Source organism: Dysidea avara, chromosome 1, assembly GCF_963678975.1.
Source record: "Dysidea avara chromosome 1, odDysAvar1.4, whole genome shotgun sequence".
In the NCBI taxonomy this organism is placed as follows: Eukaryota; Metazoa; Porifera; class Demospongiae; order Dictyoceratida; family Dysideidae; genus Dysidea; species Dysidea avara.
Genome location: NC_089272.1, coordinates 58,366,638 through 58,380,854, shown reverse-complemented (window position 1 = coordinate 58,380,854; position 14,217 = coordinate 58,366,638). Strand labels below are relative to the sequence as shown.

The 14,217-nt window shown below is 36.1% G+C and overlaps 2 protein-coding genes across 2 annotated transcripts in view; both read left to right on the top strand.

The window, feature by feature from the left end:
- Window positions 1–299: 299 nt before the first annotated feature.
- LOC136237829 (receptor-type tyrosine-protein phosphatase H-like) overlaps window positions 300–14,217 on the top strand; it is a 161,474-nt gene continuing 147,556 nt past the window's right edge. Inside the window, exon 1 of the mRNA XM_066028049.1 lies at window positions 300–390. Within this exon, the coding sequence (XP_065884121.1) occupies window positions 315–390 (76 nt within the window). The 5' untranslated portion in view covers window positions 300–314. The remainder of the gene's footprint in view (window positions 391–14,217) is intronic.
- Window positions 2,126–10,950, top strand: LOC136242095 (uncharacterized). Its single transcript, XM_066033484.1, has 6 exons — window positions 2,126–2,522; window positions 2,574–2,891; window positions 2,947–3,011; window positions 3,063–3,267; window positions 10,357–10,515; window positions 10,683–10,950. The coding sequence occupies exons 1-6, from the start codon at window positions 2,183–2,185 to the stop codon at window positions 10,871–10,873; spliced, it is 1,278 nt and encodes a 425-aa protein (XP_065889556.1). The 5' UTR covers window positions 2,126–2,182; the 3' UTR covers window positions 10,874–10,950.

Sequence of the window (14,217 nt, the reverse complement as noted above, 5' to 3'; positions counted from 1 at the left end):
TTGCCACTAATGTTTCCTGTAAAGCCATTATTACCTTTCTGAGGCCTGCCTCAGGTACCATCATGCAATGGTTATTTTTCACAGATAGGCTTGGACTCCTGGAGTATATTAAAACCATGCAACTGTGAGCATTGTATTGTAAACTGTGTTGATTGTTGCACAGTATAGTAAATCATGCATCTGTTTACAGTAAGAGGTTATGAGGGCAGTCACTCATAAGTAGATAATTTGAGAAAGTATTATTTAATAGATCAATTTATATAATCTGTAATTAGGTTCTATTTTCTGCAGGTTTAACGGCATCTAGCTATACAATGGGAGATTTCAGGTGTTTTACTTTATTTATGATGATTGCTTTAGCTATATGCACTCATTCACTTTCTGGATTGGGTAAGTACAGTACATAATGTTTTAGGCATCTGCTGGTTATGCTAGCATACAATAATTTTGAGCAGCATAATAGGTGCTATGAGACATATTAAGCATATGCTAGCATAAGCCAAAAGTTGTTGCTCCGACCTGACCAACCATTGTAGTTGTTGTAGATATTCTAATAGAACAGTCAGTGGATAAAAGTTTGATCCCAAAAGTAATGTTATCTCTAGGTAATACTTAAATGACCCCTGGCAAAGAAAATCAGCATAGTGACTGTATTGGTTGCAGAGACGCTCATACTGTTCTTCGTTTGAAACATAATGGGCTGAACAAAGCTGAATATGAAACATAATGGTCTCTTCACTTCAGTAATTAACATACAGGGCACGTATTCTGATGCAAAATTAATTTTATGGTGTTTCCAGTGTAATTCTTTTTTTTGTGATATGTGTGGGTTCACCAGTTGTTGCAATAAGGAAACAATTTCAACAAGTGCTAGGAATTTAAGCACACTGTTAAAACTGAAGCGTTATGGAAGCACCTAAAAATGCCTAAAACTGCTCCAGTCAGAAATAGTACCTCTATAGCACTTATTTTAATAGAACAAATAGGGATCATAGAAATAAAAAGTAGTCAAACAATTAATGGAGTCACAGGTAATAGTGGACATTTAATTCCTAATCCAGATGTGACCATAGACTGAAGTATATGTACAGTGCATGGTATAAGGATTATATAAATATCTACTAGTACATCTGCAAGTGTAGACAACCTCGAGCTCTTTTATTTCACTACTTATTATTCACTGTGATCCCTTAAACTTAAATTCCTAATTATGTTTTCCTTGTTCTTGCTATTATTGGAATGTTTGACACCAAAAACATGCATGCAAAGTGTACAAAAATACACTTGCATGCATTATCAAAATGTAGGGCTGCACCAATTCTAGTATTGCATTGGTATAGGGTTGATACTGCTGTTTACATGAGGTATTGGAATTGGTGAATGTATTGTCGCACAGGTACCAGTTATCAAGTGTGCCGGATGAAAATGACATTGTTTGTACAAGCCTATTCACAAACACAATAAATGCTTGAAAGCACCAAGCAAAATGCTAGTATTAACAGATAAAGTTATTTTTTATGCTGAAATTCTCTGTGAAAATACAATCCAAGAAAAAGATTGATATACTCTAATAGAACAGTCAATAACTCTAATAGAGCAATCAGGCTAGCAGTTTTTCATGAGTGTTTTATTAGAGTATCTATTTCTGTGACAACCATTATCTAGACTTCTTCTCAGGCCATAGTAGAGCATAGAAGACTACTGCACTAACAACTGAACTGGTTTGTATTTCTAGTGAGTCTTGTACAGTCAGTCACTTCATGAGCTCAGTACAGTGAATTGTCCATTATTGTGTTAAAACTTGCACAGAAATACCATGAACTACTACACAAATAAAAAAATAAATTGATATATGGATAAGTTACGTATAGTGTACATTACATATAAATGCGTGCAGTGATGAAGTATATGCAGCTAATTAAGGTACTTGGTTACGTTACTTTTACTTGCAGATACTTCCAAGGTAAGTAGTTGCCACTTGAAGTATCAGTAAAAAGTGGAACCAGTACAGTCCTATCAAAATGTTATGTAAGATTATAGTCATACAGTGACTGCCATAATTTTTAATGCTCCTCAGATTTGCAGAGTTGGCCATCATGTATACAACTTACTGTACATACTTGAGTTTGTGTGCATTTCAGAATTCACTATCACTAATGGTCCACAAGACACTGCAGTATGTATGAATGATATGGCAGAGAGTGCATGTGGATTTGAGGGAGCCAGTGCTATAACAACTACACCAGACTGGATAATTGTCACAAGAAGTAGTGATGGCAGCGTTATTAGTAATGTCACCATTGATGGAGATGATATTGTTGATAATAAACATGATGGAGTTATGTGGCAATTTGGTGATGTAAACACAACAAGTTCTCCTAATAGTAAACTAGTAGTTGGTCCAGTGGATGAGACTCACAATCAATCATCATATCAGTGTGTGTTTACATTTATTGAGGTTGTAAATGGATCAGCTCAACTTCTGCTTGTTAAGAGTAGTGTAGGCACTTTGACAGTAGTTGGTAAGAACTTATTGTTTAAGTCATGAAATTAAACATTTATCTGTGCTGTAGATATACCATCAATTGGACACATTGTAGTTAATAAAATTTGTGCAACATCATTATCTATTTCATGGGATACACATATTCATCCAGGTTGTGGAGTTTTGTCACAGTCAGTAACAATATCATCATCATCATCATCTATTACTTACAGATTCAGTGCTAGTAATAATAATTTCACTTTTAATAATCTAAACAGTAACACATCATATGATGTCACAGTTGATCTCAGATACACGAAACATCGGTTCACAGCAAGGCAGACTACTATCAAGACTTCACCTTCATATCGTATGTGTCTGGTACTATACATTGCTTGTATTACATGTATGTGTACCATGTACAGTATATGTATGTGCAGAACTTTGTATTTGCCTCACAGCTCCTCCAGCTGTGGTTGATATTACTGCTGAAACTGAAAATGATGACATTATGATCACCTGGAAAGTAAGCTTAAGAACACAATAGCATGTATCATTCTTATGTGTGATAATTTAGGTACCAGAGATCAATTGTTCTGTGACTGAAATTACACATTACAACGTGACTATTTTAACAAAAGGAAACTCAACATCTAAAACTGTCAGAGAAGAAGTGGCTTATTTGTCCAATTTTTTGATCTACCAATCAAACATTTCTTATACTGTGATTCTTGCAGCTGTAAATAGTCAAGGAAGCAGTGAGCCAACTTCAATAACAATTGGTATGTTTTATATTTGACCAGATTTGCGAAACAGTACCTTTCCACACAGTTTACATACCAGCAAACTAAATGATGTAACACTAATTGACTCCTTACACTGATTAACTATCAAAATGTAGCCTGATACTGTAGTTTTATTCAGGGAAATTTCAGGCAATTATACAATATGCCATGATCAAAAAGTTATGAAGCTTCAAAGATAAAAAAATGAGTCAAATTTTGTGTGTGAAAAGGGTACCTTTTTGCAAATCCAGTTGCATATATACAGTGAGTATGTAGTCACATGATAGTGTGCCATGTGCCAAGGAAGATTCCCAACAGACAGATACTTTGTACAGAAACCAAATTGCCATTTTCATGCTTCCATAACCTAATATATTTGCAAGAGAACTCCCTTGGTATGGAACCAAATTTGAGCTGATGTACCTATTCATTATTGTGATGTGTGCCTTAAAAGTTTGTCTTATTTTCTTCATGTTTTATCCAATTGAGAAAAACTTAACTTGCACAAGCTTTCACCAATTCACTTTAAATATGGTGAATTATATTACAGCACTTTATCCAATTTTCTGTGATATGAATAAGATAAATAACTGGAGATTATGTACAGTTTTTGAAAAATCACAAGTGCAATTTGTTGTCACACTTACTGTCTAATAAACTACAAGCAGAAGGTAAATTAATTGGAATCTTAAAGTTGGATTAAGGATAAAAAAAAAACAGTAGTGAAACAAGGGGAGGTTACCTATACATGCAGATATACTAGTGGACATTTAATTCCTATGCTTCAATCTAGATTAAATGTCCACCTCTCTTGTTCACTACTTTTAGCTATTCAGTACTTTTTTTCGTTTATCCCTAATCCAACTTTTCCTTCTACTTCTTTGTTTACATTTTCTATAGCATTATTGTGTGGCTTATGAGCCCACACATACCACATCAAAGGAAGAACATGCCAGGCATGCCATTAAATTATTACTGAAAGCGAAATGCCTTCATTTTTGCAACGTTCAGCCCATTACACAGTATTACAAACTAAGAAAACTATGAGATGGACCTTTGCAATCAATCCAACAGAAAACTTGGATGATTCCATTATCAGGCCCGTAGCCAGGGGGGGTTCGGGGGGTTCGGAAGAACCGCCCTCTTGGGAAAAAGGTCCACAATTTCAGTAAAAAGGTCCACAATTTTAGCAAAAAGGTCCACATTTTTAGTATACAAGTCCAAATTTTCAGTAGCAAAAGTCCATTAGCTCCAGTTTAATAAACACCACTAATAAGAAGCTAAATTAAGTGCTCCGAGTAGCTGGCTCATTCAGTGCTTGTAATGCAATGCAAGATCGAGATACTCTAATAGAGCAGTCAACCACCCTAATAGAACAATCACTCTAATAGAACGGTCACAATTATGTTTTCTTCTAAAATCTGTATGTAATTACTTAATTTATTTACAAAACCATGTTTGTTGCCTTAACTAGAACTTTCATAATATAAAACTTTTGGTGGGCAAGCCCCCCCATGCAGAGCCCATAAATAGCATCCATGCTTCAATGCACGATCCAACAGAGCGCTCAATCTTTCCCATTCTTATTCACTGTGACATTCCAATATATTATAGACACAGATGGTATAATTACAGTAGTATAGTAGAGATATTTCCCAGATGTCATCCAAATAGCTGGTCTTAAGCCTACCTAAAAATTGTTATTTTTATTGACTGAAATGCCACTAAATTCAACCTTTTAGTGTCTATTTTCAAGAAATTTCCTGGGGGGGGGCATGCCCCCAGACCCCCCTAGTTTCAGCATGCTTCGCATGCTGGGTGTGCTTCGCATGCTGGGTGTGCTTCACATGCTGGGTGTGCTTCACATGCTGGGTGTGCTTCACACACCATAATGTAATCCATATAAAAAGGGCCTCAAAAAAGGTCCACTTTTCTTCTAAAAGAACCTACCCAGATAAAAGTCTGGCTACGGCCCTGCATTATATGCAGTGCTACTACACATAGACACATTGCACTGTCAGCAAAGATAAATGGGACACAAAAGGAGGACATAAGTGAGTCCATGAAGTATGTGTTGTACACCGTATGTACAGCGATATGCCAAAAAGCACCAGTTGGGCTGAAGCAACATCTAACAGTGAAAAAAATCAGGTCCGTAGCCTTAGTGGTTGTCGGGTTATGCTTGTCTGAAGGAATCAGGCAGTTAGTCAGTCAGTCACTCACTCAGTCAGTCAGTAGAAAATTCTGCCAAACAAAAAAAATCTGTAGTAACCCAACAGAAGCATTTTGGCCACTCTGTATACACTTTTGGGCTTGCTTATACCCCACCAATACTGCCAAGATGCCTTGAAGGTATTCTGAGGCTGGTTTTGGGGTGATATGTTTGGCCAGAAAAGCTCAATGATGTTTTAAATGTCACAAAATTGGTTTTGCATTCACCCAGTATTACAATTATAACAGCTGCCTGGTTTTGATATTTCACTTAATGAAAAACCAGACCCAAAATAAGCAACAGGTCAGTTTTTGTACTTGCTAGCCTTGCTTAAACAAGAATTACAAAAACAAAATAAGTAACTCAAACAGCCTACAGTGCAACCAACAAACTACATAGTTTGAAAATGATGTGATATCTAAGGCCACCACCTTTTAATATTTGAAACTAGCATTGCTGCACCATTTTTTCACAGCTTTGCTGTTTTCAATACTCATACTGTAGTTGATGGTTTCAGATTAACATTACAGTGATAACAAATCCATGTTTTAGTGCAGAAAAACTTTTATATACAGCGGTTACTGAAGTTTAGCAAGACTATACAACTTTGTCAGATTAGCTTGTCATACATACTGTATAGCCTAAATATTTGAAGAGAAAAGTTTTTTCGCTGATTTCAAGGTTTTGGGAGCTAACAATGAAAATTTTATCCATGAAATATTTAGACCTCCATATTAATCTAATACATTTTGGAATTGTTTGCAAATCTGTGAAAATTTTTAATTAATTAAGTAACATTGCTCAACCTTAAAAATTAATATTAATTAATTTGTAGGCTATGCAGTAATAAATTGTTACGAGGTTGTTTACAAATTTGCCATGTAGCCAGTATCATACAGTACCATAGTACTGTGACCACAAAGATGTGGGTGTGGCCCATGAAAAACATGTTTTTCATGGGCCACACCCACATCAGCCTAACTTTTCCCAGACGTCAATGAGGCAGCCAGTATTGGTTAGGCCCAAACAAGCCTTCAGATCAACCTGAAATGTTTTCAACAAGTTGCTACAGAATTTAAAAAAAAAACTAATGGATTTTTTTACTGACTGACTGATGCTTTCAAAGGCAAGCGTAACTCAATAACGGCTAAGGCTACAGGCTTGATTTTTCACTGTTCGACGTTGCTTCATCCCGAGAGGGGCCTTTGGCATACCGCAGTATGTACAATGAATTCTTTATGGTGTTGTCCTTTGTGTCCTATTCACCTTTGCTGACAGCAAAAAGTGTTGTAGCTCTGGCTACACAACATATATGACATAAATTAGCTACAAAATGACAAGTAACTACTAAACTAGCTAAGCTACAAAAAATAGCATATTCCTACGCTAAAAATAACTGCAAAACTAAACATTAACAAAGGAAGGTCAGTGTCTCCACACTGTAGAACCCAGTATCATTCTTGCATTCTTCAGCCAAAGTGACTGAAAGCTGCTGATGTAAGTTCTTACGGACCAGTCGAGCAGAAGCACCACTTCTAGCCGTGGTGCAATCAGCAATGGAGTGGAGAGCCCAAAGAGCAAAAGGAAACCACACACCATATGTCTCGACAACAAGGGAGAAAGTCACACTCTACTTCCTCTAGCTACGACATCTCAATGTCTTTCATTTTTTGTTAAGTCCCCAGCTGCAGCAGCTACTCCGAGAAGGATGTGTTATGAACTTAAATGTCAAAATATGCAGGACGGCCATGCTGGAAATCTGGATGGTAAACATCACCAGGGTGGGAGTGGTCATCACCAGAAACTCTCTGCTCCTTAAGAACCCCATGATGACTTTGAGACAAAGCATGGTAAACAATGTCAACTAATGCATCATGTCAATGGATGCGCATAGGCCTATGCACACATTCCAGAAGATGATTACCACAGCGGTCAATGGTAGAAAGCAAAAAGTGTCAATTTGGCGGTAGCACATGATGGCTTCCTTTCATAACGGAAATCATCCATATGTTTCATAGTAGTTACTTTGATTGCAGAGGTGCTTTTTGAATAATTCTTGTTTTGTACTGCTGTGTAACGGGTTGAACATATACTGTAGCTGACAATGAAGTACAATGGATTCTTCACTTTTCAGATGATAACTGATATAACTAAGCCGGTGCCATATCTTTTTTGATGCGATATGTGTGGGTTCACCAGTCTAATAATTATTATTTTAAAAGGTTAACAAATAAGTACACAAAAAAATTGGAATTTCATTTTTCAACTAGAGTAGGGACCATAACGCATCAATAAGAAGTACTGAAACAAGCCGCAGTAAGTTATGTAGTGCATGATATCATAAAATCACAGTAAGCACAGTAGGGATATAACACTTCTTATTGTTTTACTGTGATTTTATATCATACACTACATACTCCAGCTTGTTTCAGTACCTTTTATCAATGTGTTATGGTCGCTATTCTAGTTGAAAATTCCAATTTTGTGTATACTTGTTAAACAATATAAAGTACATGTACTGCATGTAGTTAACAAATTCCCAAATTTCCAAATTCACCCATTGCACTGATGAAGCCACAAATATGTTAAGCTATTTGAAGCGACCATTGCATGTTTTTAAAAACAAGCCTGAAATTGAAATACCATGAAAGTTTGATGAGACATAGCAGATAGCAGAGGGATTGGGTCAGAAAACGATTACCATACCACACATTCAACTCCTCTAGCTCCCTTGTCTATTTTTCAATGCATGAAAATGAAAAGAGGAAGTCGTAGTGTATGAATGGTTGGTATAAGTTATCTTCCAATTATACTGAAGATGTCATGTATACCACTCCTGCATTATTTTGAATTCTATGGCACCATCATATAAATAATATATCTGTACAATATAATCATGCTGTAGTTTGTTCGTGTTCTCCTCAGCACACTTTTGGTGATGCCAGGCCTAGCTATATACAGGTGTATTCATAGCAAGTCAGTGTAGGAAAGACATACCTTGTGTGCCAACTTGGGGGCATGCTCCCCCAAGGAAAATGCTGTATTAAGGTAACTGCTGTATTAGGGTAGCTATCTCAATCCTGAATTTTATAGCTTTCTGCTAACTATACACCACCTAGGAAAATTTTAAACATTATACCCTATGGAATTGAATGTGTTTTAACAGTTTATTACAGTACTTACTATTGCTCATATTTGCCAGACTGCTATATTAAGACGACTGTTCTATTAAAGTATCTCAATCTTGATGTTTATTATTGTATATAACTATTAATGCCCGTGCCTAGGCCCAGGTGGCCCATATTCTAGCTATGTCTCTGCTCCTGAGCCGTTGTTTATACAATTACTTAGTACTGTGAAGTGCAGCAGTGATATGTATGTCAAAGAAGCACTTTAATAATATTATAATAGTATGGTAGTGCTGTGTATTAGGGACTGTGGAAGTTTATACTATCTCACAAAAAAACAGAACCCAGTCTACATGGCACCTTGGAAGTATTGGTTAGGTCTGACAGTGCCTTCAGTACAACCTGTAATGTTTCCAATAGATTGCAATGAAAATTGATACTTCAGTGCAATTTTCTACTGTCTGACTGTCCGCCTGAGTGAGTAAGTGAGTGAGTGAGTGAGTGAGCTATAGTGAGTGAGTTAGTGAGTGAGTGAGTGAGTTAGTTAGTGAGTGAGTGAGTGAGTGAGTGAGTGAGTGAGTGAGTGAGTGAGTGAGTGAGTGAGTGAGTGAGTGAGTGAGTGAGTGAGTGAGTGAGTGAGTGAGTGAGTGAGTGAGTGAGTGAGTGAGTGAGTGAGTGAGTGAGTGAGTGAGTGAGAGTGAGTGAGTGAGTGAATGACCGACCAACTGACCAACCAACCGACCGACCGACCGACTGACAAAGTACAATTCACATGATGGTTCCTTACATTGTTGGAAATCATCTTTATATTCCATAGTGGTTATTATTGATTGCAGTGGAGTTTCTCATATTGTTCTTCCTTTGCAGCACTATGTAATGGACTGAACATAGCTGAAAATGAAGTATAATTGGCACTTTACTTTTCAGTAATTGATGGTTAAAGCATGCATTCAGACATGTCTGACACCATTCTTTTCTTTTGATGTGGTATGGCTGGGGTCACCAGTTAAACAGCAGTTACAAAGAAAGCAAACAAACAAGCACAAGAAAAAAATTAATAATAAATGATCATAAAAATAACAAATAGGGAAACAAGGGAGGTCACCTATACCTGAAAATATACCATAGTTAGTTTGCATTCACCCAAATGTAGTCATATGAAATAGTTGAACATGTGTTTACTCCCAATGGTTTTGTACTGGAACAAGTGTGTTTTCATTTTGCAAACTTGTTTGCATATCTGTCTAAATTAGGGATTAAATATCTACTAGAGGTGTAGGTGACCTCCCTTGTTTCATACCTTTAACTTAAAATTTTCCTTGTAGCTACTTGTAAACTAGAAGAAAATACCACCCAACACATTGCTAATTTGCAAGAACATGTATTGGAGTCATTTCTTGGCTGCCACCTTTTATTTCATTGTTTGTTTTCTTTTTCACCCAGATTTTTCAGGTTGCACTCTTTTTATGATAATAATATATGCATGTATGTATGTGCTCTATAATTAAGCAATCGATTATCCTAACATACCATTATCCAAACTGTGGAAATAACACAAAGATGTATGTTCTATTAGAGTAGTTGAACAAAGTTATGAATAGGCTTCTATTATCTAAACTTTTTGTTTATTGGAACTCGCCCAGGGCCCAATGAATTCTGATAATGGAGTGAGCACTGTATGTATAATTGTGTATGCAATTTATGCATGTATGGTTTTCAGTAAACAATTTTATTACTCACTTTCAGTGATAGCAAATGATGTGATCCAAAAGGTTAATAATGATGATGATGATAATCAGTGTTCTAATATGATGATAGGCTTCTCAATGACCATAGCTGTACTAGTGGCAATCATAATTGGCATCACTGTTGTGATGATGTGGTGTTTATATAAGCAAAAAAGAGGTAGCATGTGTGTGTGTGTGTGTGTGTGTGTGTGTGTGTGTGTGTGTGTGTGTGTGTGTGTGTGTGTGTGTGTGTGTGTGTGTGTGTGTGTGTGTATGTGTGTGTCTTGCAGTAAAACTATTGTATGCATGATGTATGCTGTATTGATAAGAGGCTCCCTTTATTAGAAATAGCAGTAATTCCAAAGACTCAACAGCTCACTGCAGACACAGTCGAGATGCAGTCATCACCAGCGCATGATCTGATGAGTCAGGACAACATAAGGTCATCCACTATACCACAGTATGAGTCCATTCAACACTGCATTGATGTCAGAATGGACACTAATCCTGCTTATTTGACTCATGAAAGCACCTGAACATTACGGTGACATGACGTGACATACTGTAAACACAAGCAATTTATATGTGTAGTGGATGTATAATCCCCTGTATAGTATAGGTATTTGCCATTGAACAAGTTTTCAGGAATTTTTTTTTTTGAAAATTTATAATGTATTGTAGGAAATTTACCGACTCAATTGTCAATCTCTATTCATGACCAATTCATGCTAATAACCATGACCATTATTACAAACATAAAAATCCATATATGCTCATCATGCATCTCATTCTAACAGATCAAAAAAGGTTTGGGCATGGCAGCAATGCTATTGGCGTTGTCTCTGATTCTTTAGACAAGATCTGTATTTAGTGTTATAGATGGGAGCCGGTATGTCTCTGTTGATGGTTACTTCTTTGGAGGTCAAATGAAGAAACTATCCTCCCAGCAGCCACACAGATTACTCAGCTAATGGATATTTACACATTTAGTAGGTATTGCAGTGTAATAGCAATTCAAGCAATTTTGCATAATTATTTTGTTCCATTCAAATGGAAATATCTATATTTGTTAGGAATATTATAATGCAAGACAACAAAAGCAAATTATAGTGATGCGTATAATTAGGCTACATTTAGTGATTTTGTGAACACAACTACAGGTAAGGATGAGTCTATTTTGCCTTTTTCCCACATATTTTTCTTTCCAGCAATTCTTTAATTGATCATTTACATATGCAAAGCTACAATTTCACCTTTAAATGACTGTTCTATTAGAGTATGCATTTGCTCTTACCAAGAAGCTTGCTTGATTGTTCTATTAGAGTATCTCGATCGCCACTTGCACTTTCTGTAACAATTAACTACGAATTAATTTATTTCATGTGACTGTTGTATTAGAGCATCCTGATTTTTTGTGTGCAAAATATGCACCTATTATGCCAGCATTTTGCCAAAAAAATTGCCAGCAAATCGACATGTCCCAAACTACAGGCCTTGTACCCAACACAAGCTCTAATTGTATTAGACTGTGATAGCATAGTGAACAGCCATGCTCTGCGTTTCTGGAATTATTGAAAGAAATCTTACCTTGACATAATAAAAATTCATAGGTACACATCACATCAAGAGTTTATAATAAACTGCCAATATAGCATGTACAAACACACTGAGTAAAATTAGACTTTTGAAAGTTTTGATCCAATTGACACATTTACTGGTGGAAGGCAAGTGTTGATATGTGTTGAGATGGTGAAACCTTTGTACAAACCAAGGTGTTGATATTCTATCTTACTTAGTGTATTTGCTGGAATGTACTCTGTTGGACACTCTCTCTTACTACTTTATATTATGAACTCTTGATTACATGTTAGCTATATTCTGTTATGTACAGTAGCAGAAATACATGTGGTGGTAGTATATTGCTATTAACAAATATGATGAAAATTTCTACACTCATGAATATTTTTGATTTTGTACCATCTTAAAAGAGGTCTTTTCCTCTGCAATAGATTTTCATCCTAGTCAATGTTATAACACTTTTTCACACTTGCACATTACACACACTCACACACACACACACACACACACACACACACACACACACACACACACACACACACACACACACACACACACACACTTTTTATACCTAAAGCAGGGGCGGATCCCAACTTTTAAAAAGGGGGGTTGCACTTTGGAATTGCAACTTCAGCCTAGCTGTAAGTTGAAGACCCAAAAAAGAAAAAAAAGGTCATCACCTGCTGACAATAGCTGCCCCTCACCATAGATGCTCTCACCAACTATATTTCCTTATTAAATAACTAGATACATACCTTGCTACACTGCTCCTTAAAAGACTACTGTTACTGCACTATTAGAGTATCTCGAGTATGAGAGGCTCTTTCAAAAGGGGGGTTCCATGGAACCTTTTGAACCCCTCCTGGATCTGCCCCTGCACAGAGTTTGCAAATTTGACCAAGTACACAAATATTTAAAATTAATGTAGTGCATTACAGTAATAAAAGTACATTTATATCAGACACTGAAACTTTTACATCCTTCAGCTTTACAGTCTTAAAGAAATAGTTCTAGCTTTCTTTTGTAATAAAATACGTGCACATGACATGACTATGGAAATCTGTCTTTATGTCACATGTGTGATACATAGAAATCTATATTTTGCTGTGTCATCATAAAGCACTTGTGGCTTGTGCACCTGTAAAAATATTTCACAGAATTTGTTGTAATTCAAGGTACTGACTATTCATTGTAAAGCTGATTGGTAGTTTGGAATTCTTCATTTTGATCATGAAATTTGAGTTGTTAAATGTGACATTTAAAGCTGATTTTCCAAAATCTGATCACATATGCAAATGTTTAACTGTCTTGTAAATTAAGGGATGGAGAAAGGAGGGGACAAAGCAGAGGTGTGAATATTATTTCATTCTGCTTACAGTAGTGCAGGAAGTTCTCATCAAACCATCAAGAAATACACAAGTTGTAATAACCAAACCAGAAAGAAATAGAATAAACAAACTTTTGTCCTCACTGTTGAACTGGCAGTATTGCATCAGTCATGTAGCTGTGCATACTTATTGTGCTTTACTACCATTTGTTGTATATCAAGATCACCTGTGAGGCATTCATAGGCCCACAAGACTAAACTACTCTAATAGAACAGTCAGTTATGGCTATATTCTTTAATTCAGCAGTCCTAAATAATATTTATTTGTTTATACTGCTGTATTTAAATGTGATCATAATTAGGGACCCGCCGATTATGCTGGCATAATTTTGAGCATAATAGGTACCTAAAAGCATTGAGCATAATGCCAGCATAATAGGTTAAATATTTGTACGATAGTATAAATTCTTGCTGGAAAATGACAATTGCAAAATAAATCGATATACTCTAATAGAGCAGTCAGTAACTCTAATAGAACAATCATCAAACTGACTGTTTTATTAGAGTATATCGATCTTTTCTTTTACATGCAGCAAGAATTTATTATTTATGCTCCAGCCACTCATTTTTTTTCTATACAGTGTTAAACTAGTAGCAAAGCATATGAACTAAGGCATGAACATTGAACATAATAGGTAAATATTGAGCATTAATTTAAGCATAATAGGTGAATTTTTGAGCAGTGCAGCATAGCATAATAGGTAAAATTATGAGCATAATCGGCGGGTCCCTAATCATAATCTATAAGGTATAATTGTTCACATGGTATAGTTATTTACAGTAGCTACAGTCAAAAATGCTTGGGTCAGGACCAGTTCATCAGTACTCACCCAGAAAGTAACAAGCTATACTATTAAATTGAGATCAGATTGTAATAAAATCGTTTTTTTGAGTGAATACCCTTGACTCTTGCAT